The sequence below is a fragment of the Mytilus edulis genome, chromosome 1, assembly GCF_963676685.1.
Source record: "Mytilus edulis chromosome 1, xbMytEdul2.2, whole genome shotgun sequence".
Taxonomy (NCBI): Eukaryota; Metazoa; Mollusca; class Bivalvia; order Mytilida; family Mytilidae; genus Mytilus; species Mytilus edulis.
In genome coordinates, this window is record NC_092344.1 from 104,863,550 (window position 1) to 104,876,342 (window position 12,793).

General features: G+C 33.3%; 2 protein-coding genes across 2 annotated transcripts; one reads left to right on the forward strand and one right to left on the reverse strand.

Annotated features, from left to right (window-relative positions):
* Positions 1 to 1,670: 1,670 nt before the first annotated feature.
* LOC139499023 (uncharacterized) lies at positions 1,671 to 5,240 on the reverse strand. Its single transcript, XM_071287691.1, has 3 exons — positions 4,024 to 5,240; positions 3,377 to 3,487; positions 1,671 to 2,073 (listed from the first exon to the last, which is right to left on the reverse strand). The coding sequence occupies exons 1-3, from the start codon at positions 5,099 to 5,101 to the stop codon at positions 1,916 to 1,918; spliced, it is 1,347 nt and encodes a 448-aa protein (XP_071143792.1). The 5' UTR covers positions 5,102 to 5,240; the 3' UTR covers positions 1,671 to 1,915.
* A 4,166-nt stretch (positions 5,241 to 9,406) lies between these two features.
* Positions 9,407 to 12,112, forward strand: LOC139499034 (protein SPEC3-like). Its single transcript, XM_071287702.1, has 3 exons — positions 9,407 to 9,706; positions 10,848 to 11,033; positions 11,530 to 12,112. The coding sequence occupies exons 1-3, from the start codon at positions 9,610 to 9,612 to the stop codon at positions 11,793 to 11,795; spliced, it is 549 nt and encodes a 182-aa protein (XP_071143803.1). The 5' UTR covers positions 9,407 to 9,609; the 3' UTR covers positions 11,796 to 12,112.
* The last annotated feature ends 681 nt before the right edge of the window (positions 12,113 to 12,793 follow it).

Consider the following 12,793-nt stretch of genomic DNA (forward strand, 5'->3'; position numbering starts at 1 on the left):
ATACCTTTTGGGCCACTGTATGTATAATCATTAGCGAGACTACCTTCATGGCGGCCGTTAAGAATTCGGAGACCACTACATTTACAAAGGTTGATGATTTTTGTTCCATAGTCATTAGTTCCAGGATCAGGATTACTCCGGTCTGGTAAGGTCTCGTCAGCAACATAAGCAAGCAATTCACCAACCCTATCTAAAATACTATCATGTAATAAATCATTTTCTACAAAATCATTTAAATGAACAGTTCTTGCATTAAAGTCACCAAAAACAAAAATATTCGGATATTCATCTGAGTACTTGAGGATTTGTGTTTCCAGTTCATAGAATAAGTCCACATCATGTACCTTGAAAAAGGAAGATCTATATGGTGGTAAATATACGTTACAAATTATATAGTCATTTTATTTTATTTTATTTTATTTTTATTTTCAGTACCAGTTAGTTCTTTAGATATTTTCATCCATACAAATGTTTCATAAGATATTTCAATTATTTTCACATATGAAGCAATTGATTTTTTAATCATTACAAAGAGACCACAACCTTGTTTATATTTCTTTTTTTGACAATGGGATTGCTTTACAAATAAACTCATCAATTTCCACATCACATGTATTATTTATCCAACATTCTTCTAAAAACACAATATCATAAGTGCACACAAAATTTTTAAATTTTACATCTTTAATTTTCGCCTCAAACCCACCATTTACATTCCATGATAAACATTTGATATTTGTAACTGAAATTTCCGACGGATCCTATGCCGTGATCATATCACTGTGAATTTCACTACCGGCGGCAACGGTATCGTTTTCAATATTTACAGACTCACTTGTTTGTTTTTTCAATTTCCTCTTTTTTAGCGTTTTCAATGGCCACTTCAATTGGCCCACCTGAATAAACTACATCTCCAATAGCTAATTTATCCCGAATTAACACTGCCTTAACATCAGCCTCTTTAGCTTTTTTTAACAACGGAATAAGGGATTTTCTTTTGTCCACCACCGACTTTGGGTACTGATCCGTAATCGAAATAGTCTCCCCCTTTAATTTATAACTATTCTTTCGAATCACGTTTTTGCCTATATCGTTAAATTTTACCAGAAACCATATCAATGACAATTCATGTCAGCACAAAAAGTACTGACTACTGGGCTTGTGATACCCTCGGGGAAATAAATCTCCACCAGCAGTGGCATCGACCCAGTGGTTGTAAATAAACTCATCATAGATACCAGGACTAAATTTAGTATATACGCCAGACGCGCGTTTCGTCTACAAAAGACTCATCAGTGACGCTCGAATCCAAAAAAGGTGAAAAGGCCAAATAAAGTACGAAGTTGAAGAGCATTGAGGACTAAAATTCCTGAAAGTTTTGCCAAATACAGCTAAGGTAATCTATGCCTGAGATAGAAAAGCCTTATATAGTATACATACTCCAATATTTGCTATGTTATTCCGACCATGACAAGGCTGGAATTACAGAAAATTGCCAATTAACCCTTTCCAGAAAGCGATTTACGTGAATCAAGGATTTGTACTGTTTTACTATATAAATCCTGCGTGAATGTATTAAAGTATAAATGCAAAAGCACTATCAATATTTCATGATTTTTTTTATTTATGTATTCGGGCGCAATTTGTGAAAAAATAGGACACAATATATTCAGTAAAAATATATCTTTATTTAAAAAAAGCAATTAAAAAAGAAAATAATCATAACTATATATCAGTGCAATATGCAGTGGATTTGCGTTAGAACAAAAAAGATCCGTGACCTTCTAAACAACTTATAGAAATTATAAAGCAATGATTTCATTAAATAATAAATGTTGCGTTAGTTATATTTATGTTGAAGAGAAAATGATCATAGAAATATTGGGAAAAAATCAGTGCGATTAAATTTCTAAAGTCATGTATTCTTAATTGGACTAAGCACGTCATTGTACATCTTGTAGACATCACTCAAACTTGTTTCGTTGACAGTGAATCCGAGCTCATTAATGCGCTTTAAGGCCCACTGTGAATCTTTATTGTACTGCAATGCCGCTGCCAGGACACCAATAAATGCTGAAATAAATCAGTTCAGATAATAAGGCTGGTTTATATAAATAAAAAAGTAATACGGCGGCCTTTATATTATAGTCAGGAGTATTAATATATATACAAATCAAAGGTGGCTAATGTTGCGAAAAAATTATTTTATCATTCATTCTTTGTAATTATTTTGTAGATGCGCAAGAAAGTTATTCTAAAATTAATGAACTTGGACTACATTCTCGTGATAAAAACTCTTTTTTAATTTGCTGTTGTCACTAGGATTAAGGTTCTTCCAAAGAATGCATTCAGGTTATCTGCAGTATGACCATCCATGCAACCGTAAAACGTAACTTGGTGAACACGTTAGGGGGGGCAGGAGGAAGGATTTGTTTTTGATCGGAAAAAATTTTGAAGGGTTTTGGAGCCACTGAAGGCCAAAGAAGCTATGGAACAAATGCATGATAAAGCAAAAATGGAATTCACAAAGTTAAGTCTGTGGCTGCTGTTTTTTTTTAAACTCACGATCAAGTTCATAACAAATTACTAGATTACAAAAGGAATGCAACACCAACAGAATACAGAAGAGCAATCAATGAACAAAAGACAAATAAATAAGAAACATTGATCCCGAAAAATCAGGGATACATGTACGTCTGAGGGAAAACAGAACTTGCTTCTTGCAAGGCACTCGCCGTTAACACAATTTGATATGGAGACAAGCGTTTGGTTTTGAAATTTCCTACATCAGACATTTGCCTCAATGTAGTTACGGCCCTGTTAAAATAAAAGTGAGGTAAGGTTTCCTGAGACAATATACTCAAGTTAAATGAAACCAATTTTCAGACATTTCAAGTATATTTAAATAATGTTTATACTTTTATTATTAAAAAAATTGGGAAGTGTTTCCCCGATTTTTTTTGGGAAAAAGAAATATTTATGAAGAATCTGGTGCCATCTCATACTTTCGATTAGACCTGCTGGGTTATTTATTTTCAATGCATTGCAAGTCGGGTAATTTATGTTCAAACTACCACAGAACAAACCATTTATTTTTGGGATTATCAAGGCTGAGTTATTCATTTTCAAATACCTCCTGCCCCCCCCAGAATATCAAATGGTCGTCCTTAGTCTGAACTAAGATACAATTTTTTTTATAAAAATAGGAGTAAACACGGTCATATTTGTCAGAAGGTAAGGAACCTAAAAAAAGTTGACCTTGATTATGGCCATGTTATCTTTATGTATCATGGCCGTTTGATTTCAGGTTAATGACTCTAGTTGACCTCATCACTGAATGAGAATTAGAATGAGCAAATAATATACTCTCATTTACCGGCTCTTTTTCCTATAGCACAATGAAACAAAACTGGACCGTCTTGTCCTATTTCTAGTAGCTTGTCCTTGTACTGTTGAAATACTTCTGCGTTGTATGTAATATCTAAATCTGCAATATAATTTTATCTTAATTTTAAATATGCAAATATAGTATGGAAAACTAAAAATCCGTGAATCCTTGGGCACATTTAGGAATATTACTAGTCCGAGATTACTCTGACGTCCAACGGCTGTTTTGCCAGACAAGCTGGGGCCGGGACTAGAATATTACATACTATTGCTTTAGCTGGTAAGCTGAAAAAGTTATAAATGACGTTGATTTAAAAATGAAAGAATTAAAGCTTGACAACCAGAGCATGTAGAAATGTATGTTGCAAATGTCAAATGTTTAGTAAACATAATAAAAGGTTGTAACAAATGTTTATCAGTTAATGGAGCAGTCATTTCAATGGTTTTCTTAAGGGACCTTTGATATTACTTCAGGAGAAAGTTTACATATTTCATACTGGGCTTTCATTTCACATTATTGCAAAGCGCATACAATCAAAAACCTTTGTTCATCGTCTTTCTTTTTTTTTCTATAATATACCCTCTAACTGTTCTTTTTCGGAAGTCTTAAATTTGTAAGATTAAAAGCAACCTTACCTAAAGGTAAATGATAATACTTCAATGATGATTCCTTAAAATGTTCGCTTTCAATTTCTTCATTAAAGCCAATTGCGTCACCGTACTCCTCGACGTTCTGGGTTTCATAATTTACCATTGATGAAGGAGATATATGTTTTCTGTCCAAGGTCGGATCTAAGACCACTTTTTCCAAAGTCGATTGTGTTTGTCGCACAGGGTTAAAGTTCTCGTCATAAGTATTGACGTTATCTGGTATGTTGATGAGATTTACAGTCTCTTGTGAAGGATTTTTGTCCGAGGTTTTACCCATCCGCATGTTGATGACTGATTTAAATCCACAAGCTTCCAGTTCCTTTAAATGACCCTTTCTTATCTGACCGGCAGTGAACCAATTCTTATAGACAGGATGAGCAAGCCAATATCCTAACCACTTTGGATATGCATCACATCTTGGTGGGTTGCTAACGATTGGCTCACCTGTTATTTCTGCAACAACTGATTTCAATTTGTCTGCTGTAAAATCCATTCCCATTAAAGCACTCATTTTATAGAATTTCTCACTGTTAACTTTTGGTTCGTATTTAGAGTCTAGTTTTGACATGTGAGCCGTATGCAATAATGTTGTAAAAGCTACAGCGTGTGGTTGGCTGCCATAGAGCAAAATTGGTTTCTCCATTTCAATAATTGAGTGAGTTAGTTTCTCCACTGCTTTGACACTAGCCCAGTCTTCGTTCTCTTTCAGAATGGCATCAATCTGAAGACCGGCAATCTTTGCAGCATATTTGGCATCTGATACAGATGCTAGTTGTTCACCCCCAAACTGACCAGGGTCGTTTTCGTGGTAAAGAGATATAACGCCATTAAATCCTCCATCATGTGCGTATTTTATTTGCGTTTCTGTTAATCCTCCAGCAACATAAAGTTTTGGTGTCACTTCTTTTGCCCACCATAATTTCTTTGATGATTTGAATCCAGGAGCACTTCTTGGGGACAAAGTATCAAGGCGAAGATCAACACCTCCTGTCGACATAGAGCGAAAAAAGAAAATGCCATACTGAACAACTAATGTATTCCTCTTTGCTATTCTAACAATCATTCTGCTAGTTAATTGCGCACTTATATAGCCAATGATTATGATGCTAAATATATATACAGATACTACACGACCTCTGTGACCTATTGCTTTGATAACAAAGATTTAAATCTGTATGGCATGCGGAGGCAGTCATAAAGTAAAATCAATAAAGGATTATGATATGTAAACAACTTCGTCTGCTATATCGAAGTGAATTTTTCGGATAGATCTAAGTGGGAAGTTATATGAATTATGAAATATTTGCCTAGAGCCGTCATTATTCAACTTTTTTTTTATTCTTTAAAAAACATGTACCAATAATATTTTTGAAAGATCATATATTTTCATGTTTGTTCATTATGTGATAAAAATTTCATTGATGTTTTATATGTTTGGAGATAAATGTATACGGGCACTATATAGATCAAGTTTAAACCATAAACTGTCTATTGAGCGCATAAATTGAGGCGCACATCGATTGTTTTACCAGTCCTGTCAAATTATTTACTACGGTGGCCGGTTAGTGTCAGACTGGAGTGGAGTTTTGTTTTTAAGGATGTTTGCTTGTCATGTTTTGGAATTTTTGTCTGATTTTCGAAATCCTCTGGTTTTATCCATTTGAATGCCTTAAAAAAATTTGCCCATGAACCCCCTTTTTTCTTTTTATAAATCTTTTATATGTATAATTCTAAGCCATTTCTAAAAGACTTATATAATTTTATTTATTTTTTAATAGTTTTTGAGAACTTTAACTGGTCAATAATAAAGCTATGAAAAATCAAGAGAAAACATTTCCCTGCTAAATTTCAACAATCTCATTGAAATTTCAATGGCTAATATCTCGAAAATAAGCACATTGACCCCTATATTTTATTTGCTTTTTTGATTCCTCAATTAATCCCCTATCAATATATAATAGTTTTATGGAAAGTTATTTATTTTGAAACTGAGCTGCAAACATCCTTAAGGTGGTATGGGAGTCTAAAATAAAAATGATAGAATTTGTTCATACTTTGCCAAAACGTTGTATCTATTGATACATGTTGAAAAATATAATAAAAATGATAGGTCACCGCGCATTTTCTCAAGCTACTGGACGAGACCAAATGACACATTTTGTATGGATTATACAGGAAAAAACACCATTTTGTGATTAGAAACTAAGCAAAATGATAGAATTGTTAAATACTTCGGGAAAAGATAGCTTTCAGACACTGCTTTGAGAATATCAAAAAAATCAGAAAATGCACTTTTTTAGAGTTACCTCCCCTTAAAATGCCAATTTAAAAAAAAAACAAAAAAAAAAACCAACCAAAAATAATTAACATTTGCAAAAATATCAATATTTAGAAGTTATATTCTTATAAATTGGTACTTTTAAATGAAAATGTACATTAAACATCTGCATTCCTGCATCAAATTTTGCTAACTTTATGGAAAATCTGGACCTTTGATTCTCTGTTTTTTACTATCCAAGATGGAGGAAGACACCCATACCACCTTAAGTTATTATATAACGTCTTTGATAACTCGTTGAAACAGCTTACCTAACTCAGTTTAACTACTTTGCTACTTCTTCAATTCCAAAGACTTAGCTAAGTAATTACAACGAGTTAACTCTTAAGTAAGATATTTTGTGTATGTACTATTTGTAATGTGCATATGTCTGTCCGATAATCTGACCTTGACCTATTTTTAATGTTTCTTTGATTTGTATTTTGATCTGTTTTCGATAAGCATAGAGTAAAACAGTATGTCAACTATTTAAAAGTTTGATGTATAGAAGAAAAAAATGTAAGGGGTACAGAATAGAATAGAATAGAATAGAATTGTAAGGTGTACAGAATAGAATAGAATAGAATAGAATAGAATAGAATAGAATAGAATAGAATAGAATAGAATAGAATAGAATAGAATAGAAGAATAGAATAGAATAGAATAGAATAGAATAGAATAGAATAGAATAGAATAGAATAGAATAGAATAGAATAGAATAGAATTGTAAGGTGTACAGAATAGAATAGAATAGAATAGAATAGAATATTTTTATTTCTCAAATTACAGGGCCCATACAGGGCATAAAATCAGATACGATTGACTTACATAATTGGTAACAACAACAATAATAGAGGCATATACATATATATTTGGAATATAAGCATTGATCAGAGCTAAAAGCTAAAAATCACATATATATTGTGAATAAAAGAATAATAAAATTACATTATATATGTATTTATTCTCAAATTATTTACTTGACTTGATGTCAGTGTTCATACCTGATCTCCTTAATTCAAAACAGTCACAAATATAACAGCCTAGTTTTTCCATAAGAGTAACATTTTCTTTAAAAATTTAGAAGATTTATTTAAATTTATAAAATTATAACAATTGTTAGAAATATCTTGAAAAAAATCGCCCTTTGAATATCATAAAGAGGGCATTCTAATAAAAAATAAGCTCATCTTTAACTTTACCAAGTGAGCAATTAGAACAAAGACGCTCAGATTTTTCTAAATGTTTTTTTGAATATCTGTCTGTCTATCAATTTTTAAAGAGTGAGCGCGTATTTTTTATTACTGTGTGAGAGGAGGGGAGTGGATCATAACCCTTGTAGTGGAGAGGAGGGGAGTCGATCGAAAAACCTTGGCTAGCTAAGATAAGTTTTTCCTAGTTATTAAAGGATTATGTCCAGTTAATAAAAAAATGTTTTTCACGAATAAAGCGTTTAAAATGAAATAATCAACTATTATACCTTTTACACAGATTACATATTATATTACTTCTATAATCATGTAAAAAAATTATCATGTAGTAACCAGTCACTGTCATTGTAGGACCTTTGAAATCCCTTTCTGGGTTCTGAATACGTAGCAATTTTCTGATTTGGCCAGTTCAGTCTGTGTTTAAATTAAAAAAAAGAAGATGTGATATGATTGCCAATGAGACAACTCTCCAAAAGAGACCAAATGACAAAGAATTAACAACTATGGGTCACCGTACGGCCTTCAACAATGAGCAACGCCTATACCGCATAGTCAGCTATAAAAGGCCCCGAAATGACAATGTAAAACAATTCAAATGGGAAAACTAACGGCATTAAATATGAAAAAAAAAATGAACGATACACTAATATGTAGCACATAAACAAACGACAACCACTGAATTGCAAGCTCCTGACTTTGGACACATGGGACAACAGGCACAAACATACAGAATGTGAGATGCCACGTAAGAAAATCGCTACGGACATAGAATCTTAAAAGATTTAGAACCTTCGGGTGTCTTGATTGCAGTTTGAGAAGTCGAATATAGACTACGATATCAAACGATATCTTAAAAAATTATTATTATGGCCCCGCAACGAAGTTGTCGGTGCCATATAGTTTTACCCTTGTCCGAAATTCCGTAATTCCGTCATTCCGCAACAAACCATTATACGGAGTTTTTTTCTAAACGCCTTCAGATATTGGTCTGATTTTTGGTATGTGAGCTAACCATGATGAGTTACAGGTCAAGTTTAAGTTTCGTTCCGCTCCACTAATTTTTGCCGATATTACGGGCTTTGGACTTTTAGAAATTGTTGAAAATCACAGTTATACGGACTTTTTTTTCTAAACGCCTTAAGATATTGGGCTGATTTTTGGTATGTGAGTTAACCATGATGAGTTACAGGTCTAGTTTAAGTTTAGTTTCCCTCCACTAATCTTTGCCGAAATTACGGGCTTTGGACTTTGATAAATTATTGAAAATCACAATTATATGGACTTTTTTTCTAAACGCCTTCAGATATTGGGCTGATTTTTGGTATGTGAGTTAACCATGATGAGTTACAGATCAATTTTAAGTTTTTTTCTGCTCCACTCATTTTTGCCGAAATCATGGGCTTTCGACTATGAGAAATTGATGAAAATCAAAGTTATACATACTTTTTTCTAAATGCCTTCAGATATTGGGCTGATTTTTGGTATGTGAGTTAACCATGATTTAGTTACAGGTCAACTTTAAGTTTCGTTCCGCTCCGCTAATTTTCGCTGAAATCGCGGGCTTTGGACTTTGATAAATTATTGAAAATCACAGTTATACGGATTTTTTTCTATACGCCTCCAGATTTTGAGCTGATTTTTTATATGTGAGACTACCATCATGTTTGTGTCCACATGTGTTTATATTGAAATTGCAGATTTTTCAACTTTTTGGGACGGGGTCATTCGTGTCGCTTTGACACATCTAGTTTAGAAATAATTTTGTACAACACACACTTGTATGAATAACTGTAAATGAATGAAATTTAAATCTATGTTTGTATACGTAAAAATGTTTAAACATATTGATTGACAACACAGACGTACACAAAGTATGTCTTTTAAATATTTGTGTATATAGCGATATGTGATATGTAATGACACTTAAAAATACTTAAAAATGAACAACACGAACCAAAAACATAGAGAAAAAGAAGAAATACAAAAGACTTTAATTGCACTACATCGCCATACAGTCGTTATGTTTTTGGAATAATAATTGTAATGCCTGGTGATTTTGCAGATAGAATTGTAACTCCTGCAATGCCACTTTGTATGGCTTATTTTTGCTGTGTTCTCAACTTCATAATACCTGGATCAGGTAAGATAATCATTATATGTGTAAAGAAATAAAATTTCAGAAAAAAAAGTTGAAAAGTAAGTGTCTCCAAAGAGACCTCTAAAGATATCCAAAACATAGGGAAAAAACAGTTAACATGTCATATTGTCACGGACATAGTCAAAGAATTCTGAGGTCAATATACAGAATTTAAGTCAAACTGTACATGGCATGCAAGCATGCACCTCGCTTTTATTTATTACACAAAAACAGATTCAAAATCTTCAAAAACTTAATCTGGCGGCTGCTGACTTTCTATCTTTTATCTAAATGGTAAAAGAAAACAAATTTCCTTTAGACAATTTCGCTCTCCTTTTTTCCTGGAGACGTTCAGATTTCTGTAAAAAAAAAACAACATCGGAAATGTGGTATCGGGAAACAAGAAAGAGGTTTTGGAAAAAGAGAGTATGTTAAGTTTTCTAGAAAAAGAAAGAAAACTAAACGTCTTTCTCTTGCACTCATTGCTTTCCTCTGGGTTTTTGTAATGTTTTAGGCGAATTTAGAAAAGAGGCGGAAGATCAAAGGGGGGCATTCAAAGTTCATAAGTCAAATTGAAACTGACAACGACATGCATGACAAAACACGAAATCGACGAAAGAAAAAAAAAGACCACAAAACACTTCCTAGAAAACTAAAGACTGATCAATAAGAACTCCAAAACCAGGGGTGGGTTGACTCAGGTTCTTTAGAACGGGCAGCAGATCCTTTTCCACATGCGACGCCTGTCATGTTCCTTCTATGAAATAATATGATACATTGCTCAAGTGATCAATATTTTTAAGATAGCTGATATTTTTTTCTCTTCGTTTCTTCATAAGCTAAAAAATGAAATAACTATAGATATTTAGCACAAATAAAAAAAATTGGCACGGATACGAACGAATATTCGTTTCATATTGCATATTGAGTTACGACAAAACAAACGATTTTTCGTTCCCGATCACCAGTTCTCCTATTCTAGACGTAAAGTCTAAACATGCGGTGTGTGTATTTTATTTTTGAATGTCTACTTTTTTTAGACTTCTACTATAATGGTATGTGTAAAAAATATTAGATTATTACAAAAATATCTTCATAAGATTAACATTACATTGAGAATTTGTTTTGCATTGTTTTCTTTTAGGCACTGTTGTAGCAGGAGTTTCAGTTTTTTGTTGTGCTGAAAATGACGATATGGAATTTGGGGATAAATGTACATCGTGTTGTTGTGGCTTGGTGCTTGGACTATTTCAGCTACTGTTTACAGCATTTCTGCTCGTTGGTTGGTGTTGGAGCGCAATTTGGGGATATTCCTACATTGAAATGTCTAGTAGGTTTTACTAATCGAGTGGTTTATTTTTTAAACTATGTCAGATAGTATTGCAAAATAATCCCTAAGGTATGAGAGTTAGTAAATATGTGAAAACAAAGCCTTTTAAATAATTGACTCCTGTAAACTCCTCAAAACTAAAGATTTTACAGTTTATCGACAATATACATTGGAAATAGCAATACGACATTTAAATTTCAAGATATTGTATTGCCCATTTCTGCAACAGAATGCTATTTATTTTTATTTATTTTCACAATTCTTGCAGTCCTGGGCACTCCAAATGCATGGTAGTTTTCCAATTGAAAAATAACACATGGCTTTGAAAAACCTGTTCTTCCGATGTACAACTGCATTAATATAGATTAGAAAAAAAATTTCATTTTGGAAAATTATTAGTTCTTATGATAGGGTAATTTTAATGCTCTTTATGTAATGTTTTGTATCAAATATTGAAACTCTTGCTTCAACCTATTCTTTTGTGGTTATATTTTAGAAAAACATTATACGAGGCGTACACATCGAAGACGCAGAATTCAACCTATAACATCGCAACCAGTTCGGCGTAGACTCAATCAACGACATTGGACTCAACCAGATACTCAAGAACTGTGTATTGCTATAGTTTCACAGCCTAACCATCTAAGTTGTGGCTCTCCGCCGCCACCATATTATGAAGAGTACAGAGGATTACCAACAGACTCATCACGAACTGCCCCACCATCTTACCAAAGTCTTTTTCCTAATAGACCGTTAGGTTGAAATTAATGAGCTGTTAACAGAAGAAATTTGTAGTTTGCTTTTGATGATAAGAAAGCTGGTTTTCATCATCGTCGTATAGAACGCCACAACATTTTCAACTGAATGTGCACCTCAAGTGCAACAATAATTTAAAAAAAAAAAGGAAGGATGTACTTCTGAACCCGGATGATCGTTGAATTCTTTACGTGAAAAGTCATATCCTTATCTCCTTCCGATTATTTTACAGACATTTTGTCTGTGTCATAACAATTAGGTTTGATATAGTCACTATATTGTACAATTCAAGATCTTATTTATTGCCAAATGTCCCGTTTTTTGTCGAGCCTGCGACTTTTGTCGACACAAGCTCGAAATAGGGACAGTGATCCGGCGGCGGCGGCGGTATTAGCTAACTTCTTAAAAGCTTTATATTTTAGAAGGTGGAAGACCTTGATGCTTCAAACTTTGTATATGGATGCCTCATGTTACGAAGTTTCCGTTAGTCACATGTCCAATGTCCTTGACCTCATTTTCATGGTTCAGTGACTTCTTGAAAAAAAGTTTAGATTTTTTGTAATGTTAAATTCTCTCTTATTATAAGTAATAGGATAACTATATTTGGTTTGTGCATACCTTGCAAGGTCCTCATGCCCTTCAGACAGTTTTCACTTGACCTCAACCTTATTTTATGGATCAGTGAACAAGGTTAAGTTTTGGTGGTCAAGTCCAAATCTCAGATACTATAAGCAATAGGTCTAGTATATTTGGTGTATGGAAGCACTGTAAGGTGTTCATGTACAACTTGCAGGTGTCACCTGAGGCTTGACCTCATTTTCAGGGTTAAGTGGTTATAGTTAAGTTTTTGTGTTTTGGTCTGTTTTTCTTATACTGTATGCAATAGGTCTACTATAGTTGGTGTATTGAATGATTGTAAGGTGTACATGTCTAGCTGGCAGGTGTCATCTAACCAGAAAACTGAGGCCCTGTCTCACGGCTTATAAGGGTGTTCAGAAAACTAG

Coding starts and splice junctions, on each gene's coding strand:
- LOC139499034 (XM_071287702.1), top strand. CDS start 9,610: ATGCCTGGTGATTTTGCAGATAGAATTGTAACTCCTGCAATGCCACTT. Junction 9,707..10,847: donor CTTCATAATACCTGGATCAG/GTAAGATAATCA, acceptor GTTTTCTTTTAG/GCACTGTTGTAGCAGGAGTT. Junction 11,034..11,529: donor TTCCTACATTGAAATGTCTA/GTAGGTTTTACT, acceptor GTTATATTTTAG/AAAAACATTATACGAGGCGT.
- LOC139499023 (XM_071287691.1), bottom strand. CDS start 5,101: ATGATTGTTAGAATAGCAAAGAGGAATACATTAGTTGTTCAGTATGGC. Junction 3,488..4,023: donor GTATTATCATTTACCTTTAG/GTAAGGTTGCTT, acceptor ATTATATTGCAG/ATTTAGATATTACATACAAC. Junction 2,074..3,376: donor TGCTATAGGAAAAAGAGCCG/GTAAATGAGAGT, acceptor GATTTATTTCAG/CATTTATTGGTGTCCTGGCA.